The sequence below is a fragment of the Ambystoma mexicanum genome, chromosome 2q, assembly GCF_040938575.1.
Source record: "Ambystoma mexicanum isolate Mex_15411 chromosome 2q, UKY_AmexF1_1, whole genome shotgun sequence".
NCBI classification, from domain to species: domain Eukaryota; kingdom Metazoa; phylum Chordata; class Amphibia; order Caudata; family Ambystomatidae; genus Ambystoma; species Ambystoma mexicanum.
In genome coordinates, this window is record NC_090924.1 from 240,093,961 (window position 1) to 240,109,351 (window position 15,391).

At 49.8% G+C, this 15,391-nt stretch overlaps 1 protein-coding gene across 1 annotated transcript in view; it reads left to right on the top strand.

Moving 5' to 3' along the window:
- The window catches only part of GNPTG (N-acetylglucosamine-1-phosphate transferase subunit gamma), a 243,797-nt gene that overhangs the window by 166,250 nt on the left and 62,156 nt on the right, over window positions 1-15,391 (top strand). Inside the window, exon 10 of the mRNA XM_069647204.1 lies at window positions 13,889-13,970. Coding sequence (XP_069503305.1) covers window positions 13,889-13,970 — 82 coding nt within the window. The remainder of the gene's footprint in view (window positions 1-13,888; window positions 13,971-15,391) is intronic.

Here is a 15,391-nt window from a genome sequence, read left to right on the forward strand (position 1 = left end):
ATTCAGGTTGTAAGACTTGCACTACTTTGATTTTGTACTGTCATATTTTGCCACTGTTTCATCCTGTGTTGCTGTATTGTGTTGCTGGTAAGTATTTGTTCATGTGTGCTGTTTGTTATTGATTACTGGGAGCATATTGTCTGTGGCCTGTTTCCATTTGGGACAGTGCACTTTGTGACACTTGTGTCATGTGTTGTGCATTCATTTGGTTGCTTTCACATTGCATGACATGCCATGTTGTGTTGGGTAGCTGAGATGGGGAGGTGTTTGGTGACATGGCACTATTTTCATGTTGTATTTTGCAAGGGGGTAGTCATTCAAGCAGCATAAATGTGTCTTTTTGTGACACAGCATTGGTTGTCTTTCAGTAGGTAGGGATGCACACAATGTAACACTTCCAGGTGACCAATATCAGGCTGGTATGGTTGTGACAGTTGACTGTCCCTTATGTCATCATCATTGATTGTCAGCTGGTATGTGCCAGGGCTGTGTGCACTCCACAGGGGTGCGATTTTAGGTGAAGTAATTAGCCACCAGCTGCGTACGGGCTGCCTCACCACGTGCGCTTTCCCCTCCCATGCGCAGCGGCCGTGCATGTGGTTGGGGATGTGGGGGCACCACCATGTCCACTGGCAGGCCCCGGCGGGTTGCAACGATGTGCAGGACACATGCTGCCACTATGATCCTGCACACTACTGGGGGCGCATATAGCAGCTGCCCACCAGAGCGGTCAAGGGAGCGAACGCGTGACTTCAGCACTCTGAATGTGCGCTCCACTATGCTCCGGGTTGCAATATGGGCTGTGTTGCATCTTACCTCGGGTGGTGTGGTGGGGTTCCGAATTGGCGTCATCATGTGGGTGCTCAGAGGGTAGGCACTGTCCCCTGGGGAGTTGATGATGGGTATCATTAGTGAGGTTGTGACATTACTCCGTATCTGACATGCATGCATGTGCAGAGGCATTTATACTCGCCAAGCAGCCATGTATCGTCATGCCGCCCAGCTTCTAGGTCCCGGTTTAGGGGTGACATTCTGAAAATGAAACTGTCATGGGTGGACCCTGGATAGTTGGCATATACTGAGGTGATGATTCCCTTGACATCACTGCTGAAGCCCTACTACCACTGGTCTTACCTACCCTCAATGCCCTCCCAGCTAACGCTGACTTAAACCTGCTGATTGACACCTTCAATGATTCCATGGCCAAAGCAATGGACACCGTTGCCCCCTTGAAAATACGCAAAGCTAAACCCAAAGCTCATCTGAACTCATGGTACACCCCTGAGCTCAAACTACTTAGAAAAAAGAAAGCTAAGGCTCACTTCACCTGGAAGACTAACCCCACTGCAGTAACAAATCCAACCTCACTAACCTATCCTCACTTTACAAAAGCGAGATAATCCGGACCAAAAAAGATAATTACAACACCAGGATCACTCAGTCAGGATCCTCCACTAAAGAATTATTCAAAATTCTGAAGGAACTAGAAAACCCTATTTCGCCCCCGGAAACCTGCCTGAAAGACAAACCCTGGTGCACCAACATCCAGAACGCCCTCATCAATAAAATTTTAGGACTCCAAACTAAAATCGAAAACAAACGGCAACAACTCAACAACAATGTCACCAACCTTAGCCCACCCACACCTATCTACACTAGCGCAGGCTTCTCGTTCAAAAAAGTTACCATACCGGAAGTTCAAAAAATCATCACATCCCTGAAACCCTCTAACTGTAAAGGAGACAGCTGCCCGGCTCAAATCATAAAAGATGCAGCCAGAGAGCTCTCCCCCTTCATCACCAAACTCATCAACCTATCCTTCACCAGTAGCTCCATCCCCAGCAACCTAAAACAATCATGGGTTCTCCCCCTCCTGAAAAAACAATCCCTCGACCCGGCCACACCCACAAACTACAGGCCCATCACCACAGTCCCCTTCCTACTGAAAATCCTGGACAGAGTCGCCTACATCCAAATTCAGGAATACCTAGAATCCAACCAACTGCTAGGAATACGTCAATCTGGCTTCAGACCTCAACACGGAACTGAAACCGCCCTAGTTGATCTCAAAAGCCAGATTGATGAAATTAAAGACAAAGGCAATGCCGCTATCCTACACCTCCTTGACCTCTCAGCGGCCTTTGACCTGGTCAGCCATGAGGTCCTCTGTAATCACCTTGCCACCGCAGCCCACTTCTCCTCCCCTGCCATCACATGGATACAATCCTTCCTGGCTAACAGAACCATACAAGTCTTTTCCACCACAGCTGCAGCAGTCCCCACCCCCATCACATGCGGGGTCCCACAAGGTTCCTGTGTATCCCCCACTTTGTATAACATATTTACAAAGCCCCTATTTGACCAACTGGATCATCTGGGTGTCACCTACACAAACTATGCAGATGACACCCAGATACTCCTCACTATCTCCGGTAATTACCAAGAAGACTCGGCCCGGATCAACAAAATATTCTCCATCATTCAGGCATGGATGGCCTCCCATGGTCTCTGCCTGAATGATGAGAAAACAGAGCTCCTAATTGTCGGCTCCCCCAACACTCTAACTAAACTTGACCCTTGCTATAATAACATCACCATCGATGGTCATCCCATTCCCATAGCCAAAAGCGTAAAAACCCTAGGTTTCTATCTAGATGCCAACTCCAACTTCAGCAAACACACCAATATGATCGCCTCAGCCGCTGCCTATACCGGCCAGCTCATTAGGGCCAGCAGACCCTTCCTATCACCCAACAGCTGCCTCACCCTTGCCAGGGCCTTAATACAATCCAAACTGGATTACTGTAACAGCCTGTACCTAGGCGCTAATCAATCCATACTCAATAAATTGCAGGTAATACAAAATAACGCCTTACGCGCAGCCCTCAACATACCCAGACAAGAGCATATCTCTGCCACTAGGAAAGCCTGCAAATGGCTTTCCATACGCCAAAAAATTGATCTAAAAATCATCTGCCTCACGCACAAAGCCCTCAATCACCTAGCACCACCTTATCTAGCTAATAAACTCACCCTGAAACCTGCCACCAGACTCACCAGATCCTCCAACACTCTTTGCCTACTAGTGCCTAGGTTCCACCTAAAAAGAGCGGGAGGGGTAAGTTTCACAGTGCTGGCCCCCCAACTCTGGAACTCCCTACCGCTTAACATCAAAACCCTCGAATCCTTCCAGATCTTTAGGAAGCAGGTCATCAGATGGCTGCTAAACAAAGAATAACACCACTAACTCTAGACCCGTGCAGATACTGGCTTAGACACTGTATTTATTCTGAAAATTGTATTTTGTACGCACTGCATATGTTCTGTTTATTAACCACTGTATATATATATGTATATATTATAAACCTGTACGAAATATGCACACTGTAACCATATTCTTAAGCGCCCTTCTACCTCCGGGTTTGGAGCGCCATACAAATAAAACAAACAAACAAACATACTACCTGCACGTTGATGGAATGCCAGTGCTTGCGGTTTCTATAGATGTGCTCAGTTGCCCTGGGAGGACGTAGAGCCACATGGGTGCAATCCATGGCACGTAGCACTTTGGGGAAGTGTGCCACTCCGTAAAAGTCCTGGACGGCAGCCTGCCTTTCTGCAGGTGTTCTGGGCATGTATTTGTGCCTGCAGAAAGAAGAGCGTGCAGTCATGATGGCCAACACCTGGTGTAGGCAGCGTAACTGTGTGGCCTGTGACACACCCCCCACTATGGCACTTGTCCGCTGAAATGAACCAGTGGCCAAGAAGTGCAGTACATTTAGCACCTTTTCCAAGGGGCTCAGTGCTTGGGAGCACAGGGTGGGTGATGTGAGGTCATCCTCCCACTCACTCACCAGGTCGAGTATTATGTGTGGTGGGAACCTGTACCTCCCATACACCTGGTCATCCAGCATCCCAAAAAGGCTGGGCCTGGCTATCATCCTCCTCCTCCTGCGGTGTCCCACGACCACTGCTGCGAGGAATGGTATATTCATTGTAGTGTCTGAGCTTGTTTGTTGTTTGCGCGCACTTTTATGCTGCGCGGGGCTGCGTACGCCTGCTGGCGTAGATTTCCGGATTAGCGCGTCTTTTTTGGCGCACGCGTTTCCCCTGTTCGATTCCATGAATACGTGTTGTAGGCGCGCGTGTGGGCGTTCTGCGCATTTACCTCCTGTACTTCCCCCGTAACGCCCACATTTTCATGCGTTGTTCCCCATTCCGCGTGTTACGCCCCGTGTTCCGCCCACTTTTGCTTGTGTGCCGCGCTATGTGCGCTTTCGCTGTGCGCCGTTTGATGACGTGTGCGCCCGCGTGCGCCACCCACGATTTTAGCGCACATCCCAGGATTTACACGCACACGGACTTCCATGAATCGATGTGCGTGGCTTTCGCGTGCTTGCGCTGCGATTTTCGCGCTTGCGCTGCGATTCGCACGCTTGCGCAGCGATTTTCAGCGCACATTAATTCCATGAATCGGCCTGAAAATGTGATAAAAAGTGATTTGTCTTCAGAGAAAAGAACATTTACATTGACTTCTGACTTGATGTGCGGCGAGAAAGTCTTTTTGGTTTGCCAAGCAGAAGGTTGTGGAAACCTTAACAATTGTTTTAAGTGTGAGAAACCCTTTTGAACAAAGATAGTCACTTTGACAAGAAAAGAACTTTATATTCTACCTGGAGTGGAACTTGGATAGTGAAAAGAACTCTTCCTGAAATTGAACTTTGGTTTGAAACATCCTAAATTGATCCAGGGGAAGGGGATCCAGCTCTGGTCACAAGGATTCCTGTTTATAACCTTTGTGTTTGAATGTATATGTTATTTTGTGAAGTTAAAACCGCCAAATATTTCCTGTATGATGTATGTGCAGGTGTGAGGGACACATACCTATGGACACTAGGTCATTTTCTTTTAGCCTTAGTTTGCCAGGCGGGGAAATCCTTGGTAGGCTAGGGAAAGATAGGCATTTGTCTCACCCCTTATTTAATAAAATGGCGACTTGTGAGAAAACTTTACTTTTGTGTTCGTCTAGCATTTCTGACTCCCCACAGTTACTTTACTAGCTCTGAACTGTGTTCTTAAAAGTAATACTGGTGGTGTAACTGTATGCATTCATAATAGAAGAAAGTTACATATGTTGCAAGATATACTTGGAAACAATGTTGGTATATCTAGGTGATTCTGAAAGTGACTCACACTGTATGTTCTGACCAATACGGTCACCTGCCCTTGAATTACTTATTGTAATCTAAAAGTAACTAACCTGGTTTTATCACCCAGGAATAGCATATCTTTCTGAATGTGTAACTTTAGGTTTGACTCCCCTTGAACTGCTTATTGCTATTCTTAATAAGGTTATACTTTGGTTTGTATACCATAAGTATTGAGGTGGTTTTTATAAATGTGTTTAATTTATGTGAATAGTACTTCCCCCCAAGATTTATCGTGACCTACTGTATTTAAAATGAACCATTATTTTTACAATACTTACTGGATCAGTGTTTCTTTGAACCATATGTGTGCTACAATTTCTTTGTACTGACCTGTAGCCCTCTCTCCCTCCTAAAATGAGCCTGGCTGCTCAATGTTCTCAGGTGGTACAGCCTTATACTAAGAGTGGATTTTTGTACTCAAATGTTTTTATGAAGCCCTTAGTTGGGCTTTAGAAAAACAATCCAAACACTCACTTGGCTGAGCATCCTTCGTATTCAAGATTTTGAATGGGCGTAAGAAATGGCACATACAAGAAACTTTGCTTGGTGGAGAGGAAGTGAGAACTGTTTTATAAATTAGTTGCACCCTTTTATATCACTCTTTGTCATAGGTGGACAAGGACTGTTCTCAAGCTGGGACCTGAAGGACTTTGCTATCAGAGGAAAAAGCACTAAAGGGCAGCAAAACAGCATAGGAATGTAACCATCAAATTGGGAATTGATCAAATGGAAATCCTGGAAAAGACTCAAGTAGTATGACACCCCGACCAGAGACCTATCTCAGTTGGAGGTGGGGAGAGGGGTTTATTTCAAGTTTCAAGCTACTGGCCAAGCATAAAAAGTCACTTGCCAGCTCAATTCTCCACACATCACATCATTGCCAAGTTTCCATTATCACTCACCATTGGATAGTTGCAAGTGAGCATTTTGAGAACTGCTTATCTGATCATAAATGGGGGCAGTTCCCATTTTCAAGACACCTATTGGGGAATGGGAGAACTATTAGGGATATTTACTGCTTGGGTTACTTATTACTTCAGTTTGTCTGTTACCCTGCCAGACGGAAGACCCTTTTCTATTTTCTTCGCAAACACGGGCACTGTGAACAATTAATGAAGACCCAATCTATTCAAACTCATTTCACATGTTGCGTGGTGATTTCCCCATGTCTTCGTGGCACCCATCCTCCCCAGAGCATTAATGACATTCTGTTTCATGGAATCTCCATAAATATATATAAACAGTGAATATCGATGCTTGTTAGCAGGGTCAGAGAATACCTTTCTAGAGAAAAAATGTCTTTATATCTTTATTTCTCCAGCATGGGGTCTGGCATGGATTCACATGCTCATGAATATTCCCCGGCGTCAGGCTGGTAATCCTCGGTAAAGAAAAAATCAGTATCAGTTTCGTTTCTGATCTGTCTTTCTTAGTAGTAACCAATCACTGATCTCTGGGTCATACTGCCCCCAGCCAATGACTGCCCTCTCCCCAAGCCCCGCCTCTGGCAGCCATCCCTAGATTTTTACCGCACGCTCCAGTGTTGGGAGTCCTCGTGTTTAGCTCTCGAGTTTTTTACTGCGTTTTCACGTTTTTTTCAGGAGAATTTCTAATTTTTTCGGTTTAATCGAGCCTCAAGCTCCACCGTTTCTACTTCCGATAACGGGGACCCATTTCGGAATTCTTCTATGCCCCTCAAGGGTGAAGTTTTTGTCGAGTTTACACTTCTTGGAGGATTCCGGAAGATCTGCGGCCTACCTCAACGGACATGGCCCAGGACAAGGGGAGCTCGACGCCCGGATCCAAGCTGTTCAGGAACTGCCTTGGATGAGGACTATATAACGTTTTCAAGGAGGACGAGCATTCGCAATGTCTCTACTGCCTCCATGGGGACAAGACGCATGTGGAGAAGGACTGTGCGTTCTGCAAGAACCTTTCGGAACGGACCAAACAAGATCGTCCTTCCCGCCTCGCCACCTGGCTTGAGAAGGGCACAGCAAGTGAGAAGGCGAAGAAGAAGTCTGAACATGCTTCTAAGTCCTTTAAGGGCGCCCCGGCGACGGGGGCCCAACAGAAGGCCAAGCACTGCGAGTCTGCGGGCTCCAGGAGCGCCAAAAGGTCGGGCTCTTCGTTTGCCAAGCAGGGCGCTACTTCCCCGGCACGTTCGACCACGACCCAGCGCTCTGGTTCGGGGAAGAGCAAGTCCGTGAACCCGGGTAGGCTGCTGGAGCGGACCCGGTCGATCTCGAAGGGGGAGCGAGGCGCTGACCCTCCCCCCAAGGCATAGGCCCAGGACGCACCTAAGGTGGTGAGGGCCTTGATCCATCCGGCTAAGGCCTCTACCGAAGTGGTCGCTGCGACCCTGGCGGAGCCGGCTGAGACTACGCCAATGGAAACGGCCTCTGGGCCCAGAGTATCCCTGCCGCCACGGAGGGAATCCTCTTTCCAGCCCACCGCTAAGACCCCCGTGAAGCCCCCGGCTGAAAAAGAGGGGGGGGGCCGGTGGCCATTACAAACTCGGAATCAGCCTCTGAGGAGGAACTGGTGGAGACCGAGAAGGGCCTCAACGAAAGGTCCATAGGCCTCAACGAGAGGTTCGAGAAGGTTCGATCCCAGGGGACGGTCCCTGATGACGTGATCGAAGATAGCGACGACGAACAGGGCCCAGTGGAGCGGCCATCCCGTCCGTCGCAGCCATTGCCCGAGCCCCAGGATAGCTCGGCGGCCATTTTGTTGGCAATCCAATCCTTATGTACCGAGATGAGGACGAGATTACCACACGCCCGACGGAGGAGCCAGAACCAGGCCCGTCGGGAAGCCCTCCGAACAAGCAGAGGAGAGTCCACCCTGCTCCGCCCTTCGTGCCTGCGAGACCGGTGGACCCCTCATCCCCCTCGCTGGGAGAGGTTACGGCGACGGATACGGCGACGGGGACGGACGATGACGGCGGCGATGACACAGCAGACATCCCGTCGTCACACCCCCCCCCCCCCCCCCCGCGGGCGTCCCCAGCCGACGAGGTTGGCTTTTTCCACGCCATGATAACCAGGGCATCCGAGCTCTTCCAGCTCTGCCCTGAAGAACAGAAAAAGGAGGGGTTTCTGTACCAACGACGAGAGGCTAAGAGAAGACAGTCCTCGCGGTGCCTTTACTCGACGACCTCTGGGACGAGGGGCTTGCTGTCCTCAAGAACCCTGCCATGACACCCGCCAAGAGGGACAGGTACGAGAAGAAGTATCGAGTCCCCGATGCCGCCCCTTTGTGCCTCAGGGCCCAGCCCACGCCAGACTCGGTCGTCTCTGCAGCGGCTAAGAAGGCAGCGGGCGCGGCGGCTTCAACTTCCACTTCCCCGCCGGACAGTGAGGGCAAGAAGTTGGACTCTATGGGACGACGAGTCATCTCGTAGGCAGCGACGACGATTAAGGCGGCCAATGCCTTAGCGATCGTGGCCCGCTACGACAGGGAGCTCTGGTTCAAGATAGCTCCCCTGCTAGATTTCCTGCCTGATGACAAAAGGGCGGAGGCCCTAGAAATTCTGCAGGAGGGCGAGGTGGCGTCGGATCACGCCATAACGGTGGCAACGGACATTGCCGATACCGGATTTCTCCAACTGGGCAACAGAGTTTGCCTCTGACGACGAGGATGGCTCAAGGCGACAGACTTTCGCCAGGACGTCCAGACCAGAGTGTTGGACATGCCGTTCGACGGCAACAACGTCTTTGGTAAGGCGGTGGATGAGTCTCTACAGGCCATCAAGACCGACTCAGAGACGGCCCGGGCCCTTGGGGTGCTTCAGCAGCGACAGCCCTTTCGGAGCCCTGGAGGCAGACAGGGTGCCTCCAAAGGATTCAGCAGTGGCTCCTCCACTTACCGCCAGGGGGCCTACAGAGGTCGCGGCAAGCAAGGGGGTTCCCGCCGACTTCACCAAGGCGACAACGCCGATTCCAAGCAAGACTGACCCGGCCGGGCTGTTGGGGCCCCCACCGAAGCACCACAGTGGGAGACCGGCTGACGAAGTTCGTCAGAGTGTGGGAGTCCATCTCTACCGATCGTTGGGTGTTGGACACCCTGGCCAACGGGCACTCGCTGGAATTCCTAAAGAAGTGCCCTCGCATTCCTCCCGTGGCCAGGAAGGAGAATCACGTCCCTGAACTGCTGTTGGAAGTAAAGGCGAGGCTTAAGAAAGGTGCCATCGAGCTCGTCCCCAGGAGGCTCCGGGGCTCCGGAGTGTACTCCAGGTACTTCCTCGTCAGAAAGAAGACATGCGGTTGGCGCCCCACCCTAGACCTGCGTCGGTTAAACAAATACATCAAGGCGCAGAAATTCAGGATGGTCACCCTCCAGCACGTGCTGGGACAGCTGGAGGAAGGCGACTTCCTATCGTCGTTGGACCTGGAGAATGTTTACTTCCACATCCCCATTCTAAAAAGGCACAGGAAGTTCCTCAGGTTCGTGGTTCAGGGACACCACTACCAATTCAGAGCCCTACCGTTCGGATTAAAGTCGGCACCCAGGGTTTTCACCAAGTGCCTGGCACCAGTGGGGGCGACACTGGGCCTGCAGGGGATCCACGTCTACCCCTACCTGGACGACTGGCTAATCCGGGCAAGGTCAAGGGAACTCGCCGTCGATCATACGGCGAGGACCATCCGGTTGCTCACGGAGCTGGGGTTCTCCATCAACTACCCCAAATCCCACCTTGTTCCATCGCAAGTAGCACTGTTTTTGGGGCGAAGCTCGATACAGTGGAGCATTTGGCCTCCCCTTCAGAGGAGAGGACCAAGACCATCCTGGGCAAGGTGCGGCGCCTGTTAGCCACGGACGTGGCCAGGGTGAGGTCCATCAAGTCCCTTCTCGGGATGATGTCCTCATGCATCTACCTTGTGCCCCTTTTCAGACTTCGGATGCGTCCGCTACAGGAGTTCCTCGACGCCTGCTGGTTTCAGGCGAGGGGCTGCTTCGAATACAGGATCCCCCTCGACGAGGAGTTCCATTGGGCGATCCTATGGTGGGGCACCCGGGCTCACCTCATGATGGGCACGGACTTTCAAACACTGGCGTTTCAGGAGACGGTGAAAACGGACGCCTCTCTGGAGGGTTGGGGGGCCCACACCGGAGATCTCCACTCAAGAGGCCTTTGGCTCCCGGAGGAGAGGTCTATTCACATCAACATCTTGGAGCTCCGAGCAGTGTTCTGGGCGCTCAAGTCGCTCCTCCCGTCCCTCAAGGACAAAGTGGTGAGGATCTTCACCGACAACACCACCACGATGTTCTACATACGGAAGAAGGGGGGCACCAGGTCCCCAGCCCTATCCAGGATCTGTGGCAATGAGCCGTCGCCCAGGGGATGTTTCTGGTTCCCTTCCACCTGGCAGGGATAAAAAACACCATCGCCGACTCACTCAGCAGGGAGCTGCGCTCGTGCCACGAGTGGGAACTGCTCCAGGATCAAGTGGATAGACTCTTCCAACGATGGGGCAAACCCCAGATCGACCTGTTCGCGAAGGCGACGAACTCCAAGTGCCAGAGGTTCGCCAGCAGGTTCCCACAGCCGAGGAGCATGGGCGATGCTTTCTCGTTCCCTTGGGACGGCATGTTTCTATACGCGTTCCCTCCATTGCCGTTGCTGCTCTGCCTCATCAACCAGCTCAAGAAGTCCAGGTGCAGGATGATCCTTGTTGCACCGGCGTGGCTGAGGCAGGTCTGGTTCCCGGACCTTCTGGACTTGTCAACGTTCCCGCCAGTCAGGCTGCCGGCGGCCGCGGATCTTCTCTCCAGAGAAGAAGGTGCCATTCTCCACCACAACCCACAGTCGCTGAACTTGCAGGCCTGGCTCCTGCAGCACTAGAGTTTGGAGGGTACGATATCCCGGCTGATTGCAGAGAAGTTCTTGCAAAGGCCAGGGCGTCCTCAACTCTCAAGTGTTACGGTCATAAATGGAAGAGGTTCTCTGTCTGGTGCCGTGCACAGAAGAGTAACCCTCTGCGAATTACGGCCCCTCAAGTGCTGCCGTACCTGCTGTCGCTGGCCAAGGCTGGACTGGCTCACGCCTCCATAAAAATAGATCTGGCTGCCATCTCAGATATACCAGGACAACGGGACGGGCGTCCTTGTGGTCTCATCGCCTGGTGAAGGAATTTATGAAGGGACTATTCCGATCATTCCCGCCGGTGAAGGCTCCTGCCCTGGCGTGGGAGCTTAATGTGGTGCTGACCAGGCTCATGGAGGCCCCATTCGAGCCTATGCATTCGGTGCCTTTGAAGTTCCTGTCATGGAAGACAGCGTTCCTAGTGGCCATCACCTCTGCACGACAAGTGGGAGAGATTCAGGCCCTATCTTGCAAGCCTCCATACCGACTTTTCATGACACAAGGGTGGGGCTGAGGACGCACCCCTCCTTCATGCCCAAGGTGCCGTCGGACTTCCACCTCAACGAGCCCTTGGTGTTACCAGTTTTCTTTCCGTCGCCTTCGACGCCGGCCGAGAGGACTTTGCACTCGCTGGATGTAGCTAGAGCACTGAAGTTCTACGTGGAACGCACGAAGAGTTTTCGGAAAACGTCACAACTGTTTGTGAACTTTGGGTCTGTAAATCAAGGGAAGGCTCTCTCGAAGACTTCCATTTCCAGATGGCTCTCTGGCTGCATCATGCATTGCCACCGGTTGGCAAACCGACCACTACCCGGCCGTCCGAGAGCCCATTCGACCAGAGCGATCGCTGCTACCACAGCGTTCCTGTCTGGTGTGCCCCTGCTGGACATCTGCAGGGCTGCTATGTGGAGGTCGACGCACACCTTCACAAGATTCTACTGCGTCGATCGGGACTCCAGGGAGGAGTCCAGGGTCGGCCAAGCAGTGCTGCGCAACCTGTTTGCTTAAGGTGAGCCTGGTGAGGAGGTAAGAGATGCTTAATGTTGAGTTGTATTGCTTAATGTTGAGCCTGTTGCCACCTCCCGTGGTTGTGCATGTGTATACTGCTATGTATTCTTTTATTCATGAGCATGTGAATCCATGCCAGACCCCATGCTGGAGAAGGAACAAGTTACTTACCTGTAACTGTTCTCCAGCATGGGTCTGGCATGGATTCACATGCGAACCCTCCCACCTACCCCTCTGCGGCTCTTCACTTGGTCATACTGCCACTTGGCGTGCTACCAAATCTAAGGATGGCTGCCAGAGGAGGGGCTTGGGGAAAGGGCAGCCATTGGCTGGGGGCAGAGGGTTAAAGACAGGATTTTGAGGGAAAGGCATGATTGATGTGGGGTACAGGTGCAGAAGACTGCGTAGATGACCGAAAATGTATTCCCGAATTGTGATCCGGAGACGCCTACGGTGCATGTTCTCCTGAACTAGGGTCCATTGATCCGTATGTGCCAGCGACCCTGGATCTTAAGCTTTTCTCAACACCAGTCTGTCTGTACTCCCAAAGTGGTATCCTTGTTCAGCTGTGCCTGCCCTAAAATGTATGACCGTTTAGAATGATTCCTCAGCCACAGTTGCATAGCATTAGAGATTCCTCAGATTGGAAAACGTATGCCTTATCTGCGTATGCTGGTTAAATGGAGTACATTGTTCACAAAGGTCATGTGTTTTAACTTAACTGTATTCTACCATTTGCTTAAACAGCTAGAATAAAACTTCCACAAGGTCCACTGGCTTTATAATGTGTGCAGTGAGCTCTGACACAGAACCAGATCAGTTTACAGGGTATCTGTTAAAAAACGAACAATCTTGCTTTATGTTCCATTAGGAAAATGTGTTGACTAAATGACTATCTGGGTCATTTTGTAAAGCAGTGCAAATTGCGCACAGGGTCACCAACATTATCATGTATGTGCCTGCATGCATTTTTCAACTTTCTATAAAACTGAATGCAAAAGGGAAGAGTAAAAAGCCCCAAAATCGCTTTTACTCTCTGCTGTTTTTCTCCATTCTATAAATACTGCCTACAAATTATGCTTTGCAAACCGCAGTCACAAAGGATTCCCATGGAATTCACAGACTCTGTGTGAATCCATTGGTCTACTGCATGGCAATCTCATATAGGCATAAACACGACTGCCCTTTGAAGGCTGAGCAGGACTGCCTGGTGGAAATATAAACTCCAGTTTGTGTCCCTACTCCGCCTGGGGTGTAAAGGTAAAGTGTAAATGGCTAACACCTTGCTTTTACGGCTCGCCCTTCACTCCTGGGGTTTGAAAATGACCCCCTATGACTTAATAGATACAAAACAAGAGATGGCAATAAAAAGACTTCTAATACAGGCTGAGTTGGGAGTCCCTTGTTTAGTAGTTGTGGGATATGTCTTGTAAGGGTGGCCACAAAGGTGGGTCCCTTACTACACTGCCCACCCTATTACGACGTTTGGAGACACTGATGCTTGTAATAAGGAGCATCTAAAGCCCCTACATATGGAAAACGGAACTGGGGAGGGACTAGGAAGCTAAGAGGTTGATTAACAGTAATCAAAATGTCTTATCAAAATGTATTTTTTTTTCACTGCGAGAGATTCAAAACGTCTTATCAAAATGTTGTATTTTTTTTCCCATTGATCTGTAGGTAGTGTAGTGCAGACCACTAATATTTAGCAACATAAACTGTATGTGAAACTCTGGCAACGGTGCCGTGTGAGATGACCTCTCATTTCCTTTTCTCATTTATTCCATGTGTTGCAACTCAGAAATATGAGGAACTGTCTAATGAAGTACAAAGGCTGAAAGAACTTTTAGAACAGAATGGAATTTCCTATGGAAAGAAGTCAGGTGGGTGCGTCTCTCCTTTGCTTCTTACAATAGAGGAACGTCAACTAGATTTTTTTTTTTAAAGTGAATCAGTGTTCAGCCTACATCCTACCTTGTTTATGTTTACATGCTGTTGTCATCAGGAAGCCAGTAGACTTTCTAATGGAAATCTAAAATGTTGTAATGTGTACGTTAAAAAAAGTTTCTTTAGCTTTTGACCAGAAAATGCAGCTACGTGTACATTTTTGAAGTTGCCTAAATCAGTGTGTGTTCAGAGGAGAGGACCACAGGGCATCATCGCAAGAGCACACTGCCCAACATGTGCCACTGTACAAAGTTTGTGTGCAGTTTTCTTACTACAATGCCCTTATGGAACAGTCTCCCTCTCCCAACCTGCATTCCCCTTTCTCCACCCCTCTCTCATATCACCCACATATCACTCTCACACCAGCACACGACAACTCCTTTTCCTTGTAGAGATAACGGGGGCAATGTAATTTTCTGACAATGGACACAATTCACAATAATTGTTTGTTACCATCTGTGTTTTTTCAACAAATAGATCATTGGTCAGCGAGCCTACAGTACATGGTAACTGCTCTTTCCGCAATAGAAACCGACCTCCGAAAGGCATTAAGGGTTCGACAAATAGCAGAGCTTTGTGCGGTGTATAACTGGGCGACATAAACCACTGCAGAATACAAACTGACAAGCCAAAAATGGAGCTATTTGGATTATGTGGTCTCCTACATTGCTGCTATACCTATCCTATTGCATGAAAGAAACGGGTGTAAACATACACAGGAAAGGTTCTGCTCAGTGCTGGTCAGACTATCATCCACAGAGTTCTGGTCTATTCCCACCTTGAGTTGCAGCTTGTAATGGCTCCATTCATTTAATAGTCATCACAGAGGTCTTATTGATTTTATGACTCTTTTTTTTCTGGATTTTGTGAGCCATCCTAAAATAAGAAGGCTAAAAGTCGGATATGGGTTGTTTGATCTAAAAAACCTGACCTACTGCCTATTTGACCTAATTTTTCTGACCTCATTCTTTTTGACCTACTGCGGAGGGAGACCCCCCCGCAACCCGCCATAATGCGGTGGAGATCCCCCCACCCCCCGCACCCACTCCTGACTCCCCCCCCCCTCCTCTACCTATTCCCTTACCCCACAACTATTTATTAAAGTGTACCATTTGACGTCCGAATTAGGTCAAAAAGATGCTGTGAAATGGGAGTAGGTCAAATTGGCATTAGGTCAAATTGAACAATACCTAAAAGTCGACCAGCCCAAGAGTTGACTTGCAAATAAGTATTCTTGTCTGAAAATCATCAAGGAATGGGAGGTAATTAACGATTTTGGTTTGAGGGTAGAGGCCAAGGATTTGTAAAACTTGGAGAAAAAAAAATGTGGTGGCCGGGGGTAGGGGGGAGGGGGGGG